General features: G+C 38.5%; 2 protein-coding genes across 2 annotated transcripts in view; both read left to right on the top strand.

Annotated features, from left to right (window-relative positions):
- The window catches only part of LOC107295921 (E3 ubiquitin-protein ligase RNF213), a 13,009-nt gene extending 11,836 nt beyond the window's left edge, over window positions 1-1,173 (top strand). The window contains exon 8 of the mRNA XM_015825254.2: window positions 1,128-1,173. Within this exon, the coding sequence (XP_015680740.2) occupies window positions 1,128-1,173 (46 nt within the window). The remainder of the gene's footprint in view (window positions 1-1,127) is intronic.
- Window positions 7-14,617, top strand: part of LOC107295922 (E3 ubiquitin-protein ligase RNF213) — a 31,942-nt gene continuing 17,331 nt past the window's right edge. Inside the window, exons 1-7 of the mRNA XM_015825256.1 lie at window positions 7-19; window positions 1,128-1,238; window positions 1,970-2,212; window positions 6,913-6,994; window positions 8,918-8,952; window positions 9,907-10,001; window positions 13,182-13,341. Coding sequence (XP_015680742.1) covers window positions 2,108-2,212; window positions 6,913-6,994; window positions 8,918-8,952; window positions 9,907-10,001; window positions 13,182-13,341 — 477 coding nt within the window. The 5' untranslated portion in view covers window positions 7-19; window positions 1,128-1,238; window positions 1,970-2,107. The remainder of the gene's footprint in view (window positions 20-1,127; window positions 1,239-1,969; window positions 2,213-6,912; window positions 6,995-8,917; window positions 8,953-9,906; window positions 10,002-13,181; window positions 13,342-14,617) is intronic.

Genomic DNA, 14,617 nt, shown 5'->3' with positions numbered 1-14,617 from the left:
CATGGCAGCAGCCCTGAAGGTAACTTCTTTCTTTCTTTCTGAGCAGCTTAGCTCTTCTTGGTTGGCAGGAAGGGGGGCCTTCTCTGATTTGGTAATAAGCACAAAGTACTAGAGGATTTCTCAGATGCTCCAGTCATTTCTGTTTCTATTAGCCATGCTGCACAAAAAAAGAGAGATTTTTGTTGATACTGTTTTTCAAGAGCCAAATGGCATTCTGGTATTTGTTCTCCAGTGTTAGATACCCAGTTTGAAAAGAAAGTTTTACTGTAATTGTTTACAAATGAAAATCTATTCTTCCTTCAGAAATAGCTCATAGCCTGTTTGAGCCAGTGAACCCCTTTGGGATTTAATTCTCATGGCAGCCATAGGGAAATTTACTCAATTTACTTAATCCTCTCTGTCATTCAAGATTACCTTATATTTGTGTGTGTGTGTGTGTGAATTTTTCCAAACAAAGCACTACACTGTAATCATTCCCTAATTTTATTTCCTGGGACCTGGAGGCATTCCTTCACAAAAAGTTGAAGCTCATGCTGGCATTTTTCATAGCAGTGTGCTTAGTTATCCATATCTATTAATAGAATCTGGGGAAAACACAGTGGGGAATAAGAAATATGTACAAAGGATCTGAGTTTTAATCCACTTTGGTCTTATCAGGATCATTGATTCTAATTAACCTGATATCAGTGATTTATTTTGTAGAATGCTTTGTATATTATGTTTGATTGGTGTGGAAGACAGATCGGCTTACAAAGAGGAACTCAAAAAGATAAAAAATAATGTAGTCCAAATTACTTGCACTAGTTGGTAGAATAAATTTGACTGCCGGATTGGAATAGAGATTCTTATGCAAATCTGTGCCATTCCCTTGCCTGGTTTTCCCTTTACAGTTGGTGAGAAAACTTTCACAAAACAGCTTGGTCTAGCTGCTTATAGGTTAGTCTAGGAGGATTTAAACTACTATGATTCAATACCTCTTTGGAAATTGGAGTGTAAGGCTGTGTTTTATTAATTCAGGTTTTATTCTGTGCTCTTAATCATTCTGTTACCAGCCAAAGATGGAAACTGTACTCCTGATTATCTTGTCTCTTTTTAATAGTTTCGGCTATTTGTATCTTTCCCTTCAGGCATATAAGGACTCCAGCTCTGCACCGGCAGTTCATTTTCTTTTGACTATCTTCAGAGAGCTCACATCACTGTATAGATGCAGAGACCCAAATGCTCACCCTAAGCAGAAGGTGAATTCGTTTTCATTGTGATCTGCAAATAAGGGCTATTTTAGATGGAAAGGTCCTGCTAATCATAGAAACGACTGGGCTGAACTAAATATAGGTCGGTTGTGCGTAAAACCAAGTGTTCTGTGTTTTCTCCTCAGGAAACTCACAGCAGCAGCTTTGAGCTCAGATCATTTCATGGTCAGACATTTTGCACATCCCGAATGGGTTGTGGTTTCTCTCAGCTGTTTCCATTTGGAAAATGTGTGACAAGGTTGTACCTGTAAACCAGACCTGAGCATTTTAAGGCCCATGGGTCACATCTGGCCTGTGGGCAGTCCCAGTCCAGCCTGTGGTGGTGGCATCGATGGCAGGGGGCAGGTGGCAGGGTGGCAGGGGGCAGGGGAGTGGTGGCCTTCCACAACAGTCTCAGTTTCTCATGTGGCTCCTTGGGACAATTAATTGCCCGCCCCTGCTATAAACTAGATAGGATTTCCATATGCCTGTTTTCTGTATTGCTATTTGTGTTTTATGTTAGTGGATTCATACCTGTCCTGAGGTCTCTTAGTATTACTATATTGTAATTTTCCTAGAATCACTAAAGCAGGCAGCAAGCAACTGCTGGTAACAAAGTGCAATAATATTAAATGAATGAGTGTGTAAATAAGTAAATAATTAATCATTGTTATGTCACAGATTAAGTCTTTTGAACCTGTGGGAAAATCTTATTTACCTTTTTTTCCTCCTTTACTCAGCAATGTGATATACTTAAAGAATTCATCCAGAACGCCAGGGTTCTTCCATCTGCAGAACTGAAGGCATTTGCTGAATCTCTTGTGTCTAATCAGCTCCCCTTGCTGACCCTGCCCCCTCTGTCTTTCGGCCACAACACGATGGTGATTGAAATGGCAATTCATACTGCAGTTGTTTTGTTTTGTGGCCAGAATCAAATCCTTCAACCTCTAAGGAATCTGGCATTCTCACCTAATATCATGCTGGTAAGGAAGTTCATGCTGGACTTCTGTTAGTTTTTTTAACTTAAAGTCCTTTAAAAAGAATGCATCCTGCCTCTTTGTTAAGTTGAATATTCAGTAAGATTAACAACTACTATAATATGTAATGCAGATTTTAAAAAAATACAGAAATGAACAATGCTCAAATTAATGTGCAAGATATCAAGGCCTAGAGAAAGCAGTTCTAGAGGCAGAGAGAGTGGATATCAAACCCTCCATAACTTGGGAATGTTCTGTGGCAAGAGTCTCTCTTACATATTTTAACAACTGGATGGATCCATCATGGGAGAGGCTGTCCTTCAGAGAACCACACTGTAGGCCATTTAAAGCAGTGTTTCTTAATCTCAGTGACTTTAAGATGGATGGACTTCGACTTCTGGTTCCGGTACATGGCGACGCCGATTGTGTCTGGGGACTCGTCTCCAGTCCGGCCAAGTTTTCTGTGTCGGTAGACCCCCAAGGGGGTCGAAAGTTGCCCTGGAGGGGCAACCACCGAGAAGGAGGCTTGCTGGTGACTGCGAGAGAGCGGCAGCTTCTCCCATGGCTCCAGCTATTTCCTTAGATCCGACGGAGAAACGATCATCCTGCAAGATGGCCAATTATCCTGCTGCACCAGCCGAAGTCACAATTACAGCTAAGCGATATTAGACCCATCGCGGGGGATCCGAGTGAGACCCTTTTTGCCCCTCTCTTTCCCCGTCTTGGTTCTTTTTGCTTGTAAAAACTTGGATAGAATTATTTCCCCGTTTAGAAAAAGCAGCTTTTGTATGTGTGGGAAGAAAGGCGTTGAGAAAAAAAATATTTAAAGACTACACTCTATTTTCAGTCATTTTGGGATACATAAAAAAACACTTTTTTGAATTGTATTAGTAGCTAATATTGGAGGATTACTTCTTTCACCACTCTTTCCTTTAAAAGAGAGAAAAAAGGAAAAAAATGGTGTCTGGAAAGGATTTTTTATTTACTGAGGACATCTAGTGGTGAAAAGTCAATTCTTTGGATAGAAACCTGACCTTCAGACTATTTCTGGAAAAGATAAGCTGGTGCAGCTGTGGGAACTGAGAGGGTGGACACTGTTTAATTACAGCCCTCATTAAAATAATAATAATAATAATAATAATAATAATAATAATAATAATAATAATAATAATAAGAAGAAGAAGAAGAAGAAGAAGAAGAAGAAGAAGAAGAAGAAGAAGAAGAAGAAGAAGAAGAAGAAGAAGAAAGGACTCTCTTTGATTATTTTTAAAATGGAGAAACCCTACTCTCACTTAAATTGTAAAGTTATATTGGAAAAGATCTATGAGGTTTCTGAAGAAATATGTGCTATAAGGAAAGAGATAACTATAGAACGAAGAGTCAACTTTACCCCAAACTTTCAAACTGACTTTCAGACTACAACTGTTTATTCTACAAATCAAAACATACCAGAAGAGGAATTAAGGGAAATTAAAGAGGACTTTGCTACAATGAAAGAGATTACCACAGAACTGAGAACCAGAGATTCTTTTTTAAATCTTAAAAGTGAATTTCAGACTACACCTGACTATTTTACAAACCAAAATACACTAAAAGATGACTTTATTGAGGATACAGAGGAACTTATTTCACCCTACAAGCATCTTACCTATATTTTTGAGGATCAGAAAAAGCAAAGACTGAGATTTGAACCTTTAAAGCAGGGCTTTTCAACCAGTGGTACGGGTACCACCTGTGGTACATTGGCACCTGGCAGGTGGTACGTGACCATCCTAGAAAAGTAGCGGAGGAGAGGAATGAGCTGAACTGGTGGCAGCACCGCACAAGCTTGAGCGAGAGATGGCTGGAGCTGCAAGGCTGTCAGGGCTCAGCGGAAGCGCCAGGATCAGCACCAGGCTCCAGCTGGAGCTCGGCGCTGATCCTGGTGCTTCTGCTGAGCCCAGAAGAAGCGCTGATCAGCTGGAATGTTGCAGCATCTCCAGGGTCTTGTGATTTACATTCAGATGCTTGGCAACTGATTCATATTTATGACGGTCACAGTGTCCCAGGGTCATGTGAAGTGACCAAAACCTGCTGCAACCACCCAGCAGACGGAAAATAAAAACCAAACACCCCCCACCCCACCCCTGCTGCCAATCCTCAACAGAAATGCTCACAACAATGAAAACCTTGGACAGGAGGAAGAGCGCCACTGGGTGGGCAGGCAGGTGTCTTGCTCGGCTGTGGCTTGGGGGGCACTTTTTTCAGTGCCATTGTAACTTCGAACAGTCACTAATGAACTGTTGTAAGTCGAGGACTACCTGTACTTTATCACTTTTTTCCTTTTTTTTTTTTTTTTGGTCAAGTTTTTGACACCTTGCTAAGCGATTAGTGGTACTTGGATATTGCCATATCCTAAAAGTGGTACAATGGGTGAAAAGGTTGAAAAGCCCTGCTTTAAAGCAGCGAGGCTTCAAGAACAAGAGAAATGGAGCTCCAATGCAGAGGACAAGAAGCTTATTACTGCCGCAAGTGGCATCACAAGCAACAAAGAGAGACCTATCAGATGAAAGGGAAGCGTTGTTGTGGAAACCTGTTTGGCAGGAAAAAAGGCCTAGAATAAGACTGAAAAGAGAAATTTAAAATTATATATATTAGATATAAGGCATTTTAGAACTATGGATTGATTTAAGGATTAAGTTCTTGAGTAGAAATAAGAAAAATGGGTGATTATTAGAATATATATATATTAAAGTAAGAATGTATATTTTGGATTAATAGGTTTATTTGCATGAAAATTATTATATAATGGAATGAAGAAAAATGAAGAGATGTTCTAGATTGGGATTTGAACTAATAATTAATTGAATATGATTCTAATAAGATGATGTGTTTTGTTTGATAATATGGATATTATTAGGTTTGACAATTAATTGGATGAAATTATAACCTTGTTTAAGGGACTCAAATGTTTTAAGGTTGATATTATTTTGTTGCTAGAAATCAATTGATGGATTAGATATGTATAGGATAGATTAATATTTTATCTTAACTAGGAGATATTGGTGGAAGAAGGAATAAATAAGATTTATGATGAAATCAAAGAATTAGGATATATTTGGAAGGGATACCTGAACTGACAATGTGTGTATTTACAGTTAAATTTGATTATGGTCTTGTAATTGCATAAAGCTCTAAAACAGGTTTAGGATTAATAGAAATTTAAGTTACAAATAGACTATTTTAAATATATAAGCTATTTGAGGGAAATAGAGAGGGAATATTTGATGTACTGATTGAGTTACTTATATATGTTTTGTTTTTGGATTTTTGATTGCCCCAGCACCATGGTGTGTCTCGAGCACTTTGTATTAAGAACTAAAAAAACCAATAAAATTTGTTTTTTTTAAAAAAAAAGATGGGTGGACTTCAACTGGCTGGAAAATTCTGGGAATTTAAATCCACCCATCTTAAAGTCACCAGGATTGAGAAACACTGATCTAAAGCATTAAATATAAACACCAACTGTTTAAATTATGTTCGGGAAACATTTGGTATAGGTACAATGGAAGTGCAGAATCTTTTACTGGTTAATAAATTGTATAACATGCCAGTTAAACCTTTCAGACATTCTTCAGAGGTAATGCTGGGCAATAAGAGTAGCACTTAGACGTATATACCACTTCATAGTGCTTTACAACCCTCTCTAGGTGGTTTACAGAGTCAGCCTATTGCCCCCAACAATCTGGGTCCTCGTTTTACTGACCTCGGAAGGATGGAAAGCTGAGTCAACCTTGAGCCGATCTGGATTGAACCTCTGGCAATGAGCAGAATTAGCCTGCAATACTACATTCTAACCACTGCGCCATCATGGCTCAAACAAACTAGCTTATTTCCTAGCTTCCCTTTCTGTTTATTTATACCTTTACAATTTCGAGATAATTCTCAGTGTTTACTGCAATGTATTGGGTTAGTCCAGTGGTTCTCAACCTGTGGGTCGGGACCCCATTTGGGGTCGATCGACCATTTCACGGGGGTCACCAAGCAAGGCTGTCCACCATTTTTTTTGTCCGCCATTTTTTTTTCTGCCATTTTTTTCCCCCTTTTCCGGCGGGTGCCTTACCTCCCTTGGGCTGGGCCAGCTGGTGGTCGGCCTGCTCCGTCTCTGCCGCTTGCCAGCTACGCCTCGGCCGGCGCAGGGGGCGGAACCACGCATGCGTGGCGCTCCCGGGCAGGGAAAGTCCTCGACTTACGACCGGTTGGGTAGTCCTCAACTTACGTCCGGTTTAGTCCTCAACTTACGACCGGTTTAGTCCTCGACGTACGACCGGATGGGGTCGCGGCATTAAAAAGGTTGAGAACCACTGGGTTAGTCATTAATAGTTGTTATGATCTGTTGTTGTGTATGTTTGAAAAGAGTCTCCAACTGTCATGGAGCAAACAGCCTGCAATTTAAGCAGGAAATTGTTCTTTAAAATGATTGGTCGCTGCCTAGTGGTGGCATTGTATAAATAGATGTCAAGTGGTTGTCGGAGCCACTTCTGTGTTTTCAGCAATAAAGAATAGTTGTATTACATCGGTTTGGTCTATGCCTCAGCGGATTCAGTATACAACATTTACTTTTTAATTATATGAGAAAATGACTTTGGAGCAGTTAAATCAGTCAGAAATAATCACTGTTTATTATTTAATATCATGATTCAATTTTTCATCTGTTCTTTTACCAGAATGCTTTTCTGCCAACCATGCCAGAAGACATGTTGGCTCAAGCTGTGCAGTGGAAGTTAAAGGAAGTAGTTCATTGGTATAGTGAGTATCAACCTTTGGAGTATATGATGGGAAAGTCATAACAGACATATCCAGACTATAGATCTGAATAAACTTGGCTACAACCAGGAACCTATTTTCATAAAGTCATAGGGATATTTTGGTGATGCTCCTCAAATGATTAGTCTTGTGACCTACATGATGATATTTAAGAAAATGTCGTTGGACTATAAGAATATAGATCTGGGGTGAAGGAGGCAGGGGTGGGTGTGGAGGGGTGGAGGAGAGAACTATTGACAAAATCATAGCCATGAAGAGAATGGCTAGTCATAAAAGACCATTTCATAGAAGGGCAAGCTAAAGCATGTAAAATGAAAATTAAACCTGAATGCAAGATAAAAGTGTCATTGAGTTCCAAAACACAAACCTGCTCTGTTGAAACCAACTGTTCTCTTTTCACACTCAATCCTTATCTCCATCACAAATGTCTCTATGTAGGATTGCCCTCTCCCTTACACCCTTCCTTTTTATGAATATATATACAAGGCAGCCTTTTCCTTTCTTCTGCACCAACTAGCATTACCAAGTCTAGCTGTGGTTTCTAGCTTCTTTATGAACCAAGGAGAGATTTATACACAATTACAAGAGGTTAAGAGATTGGCATTTTGTAGAGGAAATGAAGGTGTAAATTCAATGGTGCCCATATTGTTCTACCTGCCAATTTAAACCATTTGCGGTGAGATCAGGGGTGTCAATTTGTGATAGTTTAAAGAAGCTCACATACTTACAATTTACAGAAATGCCCTAATGGTGACATGCAAGAAGAAAATAAAAGCGTCACTATTTTCTGATCATACATCATGCCATGTAACAGATACAGTGATCTGCAAAATTGCACAATCCATTTCTGAAAGCAGCCAGCAAAATTTATTTTTAAAAGGAGTTTTCATCAGACAATACAATAGAATTGGATGTTAAAGTGTGGTTTGGCTCAGATGCAGTGTTATGGTTCCGGCTAATGAAACACTTCAAAGAACTTCCAGGCATTGAATTTCCTAAAAGTAATTTATTGTTACAAAATGTCAGCACAGGCACAACGAGTTGATGCTAAGGTCTAAAATTCTCTTCCTCTGAGCAATTAATTTACCAGCATGTTCCCTACCTAAATTTGCTGTCATATATCATGTTCTCCTATCAAGTGGAAGGGCAGAGGTTCTCTTCCAGTCTCTTCCCTCCCGCAGTCCTATCTTTCTCCTCCCCCCACCATCAACTGAATTAACTCTAAAAATACCAGACAGTTCTGCATATTTTGTCAAAGCAAGAATATACAGTATTTGCAGCATTGACATCCAGTTTTAGTTGGAGAAAAGTAGAAAAAAAAACTTGGAAAGATAATACATTTAGTCTTGCTGCTATATTGATGTACAAAACCTTTTCAGTTGCACTTGGTTTCTACAGCACAGGTGTATACATTTTCCCTTGAATAATTCTCCCATTATTTTCTAAGAAATAAATGCTAATGCAGCTTTCATATTTACTTCTGTTTCAAATGATATTGCTGTTCTGGAAGATTCAAAAATCAAACTCTTCAATGTTTATTTAAGTTCTATAATGCTTGTCTCACCTAAGAGACTGTGGTTCATAATAAAACAATAATAAACACACACGAATAAAAGCATAGATGAAAAAGACTCAAGTACAAAGATAAAAGGTACAAGTTAAAAGTAAAAACCAAAATTAAAAAAATAATCTTGAGGATTTCACAGGCAATCTTTCTGGTATTTAGTTAAGGAAAATATGACATGTTATTTCCACGTTGAATGTCTTTTTTTCCCTTTGTTTTATCTATTTTTTACAATGTCATTAGCTTTTTGAAGTTAGATTATAATGATGAATCCTGAGAATAATTTAGAATTCTTGGCAGCATTGTACTGATTTACTTTTTGCTTTTCTTTATTCAACTAGTATGTCCAAATGGTCACCCCTGTGTTATTGGAGAGGTAAGAAATGGAGAGAGGGAGGGAGGGATATATATATATTGACAAGTTATAAAGCTAAAAATTTGACTCTTGGGTAAATCCATGATAAAACCAATAAATATCGATCACCAAGAGGAAAGTAATAAATAGTAAAAAATTTAATGAGACGAGCTTTCGTTGGGCCCACCCAACATCATCAGGGCTTTAAAAGAGGGAAAGGGATTCCCGGTCTACGAATGAGGATGGCTCCTGTGGCTGGGGGGAGGAAGGGATCGTTATGGCATCTGTGAGAGGAGACGAAGGTATGAGCAGAGATCTTGGGAGTTGCTCCCCTTATCAGATGGGGGTGGTGTCTGGGGATAGGGGCAAGGAGGGGACGGCACACTTGGATCACGTTTGTAAGGGACGGAGGAATTTAGCAGTGAGATCAAAGAAGAACTGCACCCCCCCAGAGTATAGTGCCACACACAGAATTCACTCCACCCCTGAAGTTAACGAGGAGAACACTTACGGTAAAATACGGAGGAGGTATGGAAAAACATCATGCGTTGATGTAAGTAATGCATCTAGGATACAACACGAACAGCTGGGTCCGGTGACACGTTTCAGAAGCCGGATGCAGGCTGTTAACATCTTATAAAAGCTCTTTCCCAGTGACTACTTTTAAAGCCCTGATGATGTTGGGTGGGCCCAATGAAAGCTCGGCTCATTAAATTTTTTACTATTTATTACTTTCCTCTTGGTGATTGATATTTATTGGTTTTATCATATATATATATATGTATATATTTCCTCAATATTATATATTTCTTAAGGCAACATTTTCTCAGCCAATTAAGTCAATATTATTACCTTGATTAACAATTTAGAAGTGATATTCTAAGCACATAGTAATTGGACTAATAGTAATTGGACTAAAATGAAACAGTGAAGAACTATTTTTGTTCTCTTTTTGATATTTGCTTTTTTTTTCAGTGTGGTCAACCTATGCAACATAGTCGTTGTGTTGATTGTGGTGTTCAAATTGGAGGTGTAAACCACAGGCCAGTGCCAAACTTCCAAAGAGCAAGGTTTGAATTTTAATTTCTTGGAATTCTGAGAGAAAATTTTATTTATAAATGCCGATGAAAAAAATGAGGCATTTACTGATCTTTTGGGTATACAAGTAGTTTCCCTGCCTGGCAAATTAGTTTGAATATCAACTGTGGACTCCTAATGTCAGTTTTCATTCTGAGTAGCTCTAGCTAATTTTGATCTTACTATGCCCACTCTCCTAGTCTCTTTGGTCTGAGGTCAGTTCATCAGTATTTATAACGTGATGAACCTAGCATGCAAAGGGATAGATATAAATGCAACCTTGAGTTCTTGGTGCTCTCTGAGCTTGGTTGTTGTCTTGCAGATGTTTCAGTACTCAAACTAGGTAACATCTGCAAGAAACATCTACAAGAAACATCTGCAAGACAACAACCAAGTTCAGAGAGCACCAAGGACCCCTCATTTCAACCCTGATCTATAAATATGGAAGAGTTTTGAGTTCAAAAAGGAGAGTGTTTCTATTGCTAGGCAAAGTTCACAAGGAAGTCAGTGGTTGTCAAACAAGCTAAAATTTCTGAGATTTCATAGAAAAGGTTTTCATATACTAAGAGCCAATTACAACAGTTTCAAGTATGAGTCTATAACTGTTAGTTGTCATCAAGAGATCTTCCAGATGGTGGAAGATTCTCACACATAGGCTGAGAGAGAACCCTTTTAGAATCTTAGAGAATCTAAGCTCCAAAGCTTGGGGATTTGATGAGATTCCCACCCTTTGTTGTTTGTTTATGATTGCCACAGTCATAACACATTCATTCTCTGAGAACTTTGTCAGTCCTTTTGAAATTATTTACTGTATTTTGTGTCCTGCGTTAGATTCTTGTAAAAGCACCACAACAAGCTTGTCGCAATTGCTCCACCTATTTGTGAGCCCCATTTGGGAGCAGTAATTAAGAATTGCAGACCCTAAGGCAGCTGTAGCCTTTTCACCTACATTCCTCTTCTGGGCCAATAATTTCTCTGGCGTCTTCACATCTTCTCTCAAGCATCTCCAGCTCCAAGGTTTTGCCACATTGCTGCCAGCACTTGGAAATCACTAGAAAAATTAAACCTTTTTGAAAGGTCTGGCCCATTTTTCCCATTCAGAGCAAAAATCAGGTGGCAGTTCTGGCAATGTACATCTTCTTCTTGAACTCTTCTCACTAGTTTCTTTCTCAAGAGGAACATGTTGCCTTGTGTACCCCCAAAATCGGATGCTTTCAATCCAGGTAGAGTTTCATTCCCTATTGACGCTTCACCTGATACTCTATCCTGCTTCTGTTCTTGGGGAAACCTCACCATCTTGTAAGTCCAGTCAGCATTCTTGTGGAGAGCTACTGCATAAGATATAGGAAAAGGTACTTTTATTTTCTGAATTCTTCATTGTTTGAAATCCAATAGTCTCTTATCTGGATAGTTTGGAGTGTTCTCTTAAGGCTTTTCCCGTTGTTATAAAAATGATGAAGGGCATGCAGGACTGAGTTGTGGTCTCATACCATTTGTATGAATACGTACTAAATCTGATCCCTCTGGATGCTATCAGAATTATTTCTCCTGTAGTAGGTATCCATTCTCGTAACAAAATATATTTATTCTACTTGAGTACTTATTGCATTATTGTTCCCCATCTTATTTTCTTCTTCTGTAACACCCTTTACCTTTCAATTTTTTCCCTTATGGAAAAATGGTTACCCTGTGTTTTGTTGGCTTGCTTTTACTTCTCTAATTCCAAAGTCTAATTCCAAAAGGGGAGGGGAAATCTTTTCTTTTCCTGCCAATTGAAAAACCCAAAGTCAGCATAAAGCCATAATCTAGTAATACGTTTGGGGCAGCTTAGGCATTCTGAGGCAAGTTCCCCTACAATTGGCATCAAAACTATCTGTTTAAACAGTTCTGAAAGTTTTAAAATTACAACAACAAAGAATACCATAGATGGCTGTTAAGGTACAAAAAAATGAGACTTAAGAATAGGTAGGTGCATCCAAGGTATTGAGTTTCTTTTGTTTCCTCTTTCTCCTGAAATTTCTCTGTATCAGTCCATTCTATTCCCTCGTGACCCATCCCATCCCTGAACAAAACGAACAGAATATTTGTTTAAGATGCTTGCTAGGATTACTTCAGCAATCATATAATGTATTTAATTTGGTTTGCAACAGTTCCTTAGAGAAAGTAAATACTGCTAGAATGGAACGGAACGGAATAATAACTTTATTGTCACTTTGAATGTACACTAATCAGCATACATTAAAATGAAATTTCATTGCATACAACTCTCAAAGGGTCACCTCCTTTAATATACACTACATAAATATGACAAAAATAAATACAGAATTATGCATATACCCACATACATTATATCACATAGAGAAACAACAGTCTTTCTGTGTATTACATAATATAAAGATGGTCCTCACTTAGAACCACAATTGGGCCCAAAGTTCTTGTTGTTAAGCAAGACAGTTAAGTGAGTTTTGCCCCATTTTACAACTTTTCTTGTTGCAGTTGTTAAGTGATTCATTAGAATTGTTAAGCTAGTAACAAAGTTGTTCAGTGAATTTGGCATCCCATTATAAATATAAACCAGTTGCCAAGCATCCTAATTTTGATAATGTAATCAGTGGTGGAATTCAAATACCTGAACATCGGGTTCTCTGCATGGATGCAGACTTGGGCCTCCGAGGCCGGGAATGGACTTCTGGAAGTGATATCCATGCACTTCCTGTGGGCTGTTCTAGGCCTGGGAGGCCTCCACCTGGCCTAGAACGGACTTCCAGAAGTGACATCCACGCACTTCCGGTGGGCCCTTCTAGGCCTGGGAGACCTCCTCTAGGCCTCTGAGGCCTAGAACGGACTTCCAGAAGCAGCATGGGTTCAGCCGGTCCTCCGAACTCAACAAAATCTAGCTACCGGTTCTACTGAACCTGTGCGAACTGGCTGAATCCCACCACTGAATGTAACCCTGGGGATGCTGTAATGGTCGTAAGTATGAAAAATGGTCATAAGTCACTTTTTTCAGTGCTGTTGTAACTTCAAACAATCACTAAATGAATGGTGGTAAGTTGAGGACTACCTATATCTACCCAATTTTGGATGATAAATACTTTTTTATAATTCTCATCTGGAAATCATTGCAAAAAAATAGGAAAATGTGCAAATTTCCCTGTGTGATATTTTTGCAGCAATATTCAGGACAGGACACAAACGGGCCACATACTTGGAGATCCTAGGAAAAGGGATCCAGTGATCACACCAGAGAGGGAGTTGTCTCCAGCTGCACTAATTCTGATTCGCTTGCTCACTCATTTGGCATTGCTTCTGGGAGCCTCAAATGATGCCCAGGTATTTGTTGTGCACAAAAATTGCAACTTACCTGCTTTTTTCTGAAATGCAGTATACACAAACAGACAATGACTTATCTAAAATGGAATTACTTAAAAAAATCAGGTTTTCTCAGTATTATGAAAAGAAATAATTATAGATGCTAAGAATACAAGGCCATAATAGTAGCTATATTATAAAAATATAGTACTAATTAGAAAATAACAATTTCATTAAAGCAGCATAACTACAATTCTGTGTTTAATGATCATGGAGCATAAGATGCCCTTGGTCCTGCCACTGTTCCATGCATACTTCAAAGTTGCCAGGAAGCAAAATGGAGACCATGATCTTCTAGAGCAGAGTTTTTCAAACTTGATAACTTTAAGATGTGTACACCCATCCAGCATGCTTAAAGCTGCCAAGTTTGAAAATCACTACTCTGGATGAAGTCTTATAGTTTCCTTTCCCTCAGATACTTGACTTCACTTCTTTCACACCCATCCTGCTTTCAAAAGTGGCCTGCATAAGTCCACCTTACACTAGAATTAGCTGCAAATGTGATTTGCTTAATCAAATCTGTAGTTGGCTATTCTCTGTAGTTAGGAGCTGTAGTTAGCTATTCTCTGACTTGCATTCTTGGCAAAAAGTATGCAACCTGAAATGTCTGGGGTCTTTTTGTTTTTGATGTGAGTGTTCATTGCCCATAGAGAAATATTATTGATATTTTTAATAATACATTGAAAATAATTTGCATTTCAGAACTCAATGAAAAATGTAATCATGTAGCTGTTCAAAATAATGTTTTTCACTCAATTCTAAAATACAGATTACTTTAGTTTCAATGTGTTACCAAAAATATCAGTAATGGTTTTATGGGCAATGAGCACTAGCATCAAAAACAAAAAAAAAACCCAGGCATCTCAGGTTGCACACTCTTTGCGAAGAATGCAAGTCAGAGAACCAAGATGTTGGACTGGCACCTGGAAAACTCAAGCTTAAATCTTTCTTCAGCCATAGAATTTGCTGGGTTGTTACTACAGGAAAAATGGAAGGACGGAGCCCTGTCTTATACCAGTTTGAGCTGTTTCTGGAAAGATAGAAATCTTAACAAATCAATAGATTGACAGAGTAGTGCTTGATTGTGGTAGCAGAAAATTAAAGTCAAGAGAATTGTGGGCTCCCCTTATATAATAGTGTTGTATTCATTTATTTGTAAGTTAAAGGGATATATTTAAAATATTTGCTTAAGTACCTACCTTTGTCATTAAATGTTCATTCACAAGTCATGTAGAGA

The sequence above is a fragment of the Protobothrops mucrosquamatus genome, unplaced genomic scaffold (assembly GCF_001527695.2).
Source record: "Protobothrops mucrosquamatus isolate PMUCROS unplaced genomic scaffold, P.Mucros_1.0 scaffold2571, whole genome shotgun sequence".
NCBI classification, from domain to species: Eukaryota; Metazoa; Chordata; class Lepidosauria; order Squamata; family Viperidae; genus Protobothrops; species Protobothrops mucrosquamatus.
This window is presented reverse-complemented; position numbering and strand designations above follow the sequence as displayed.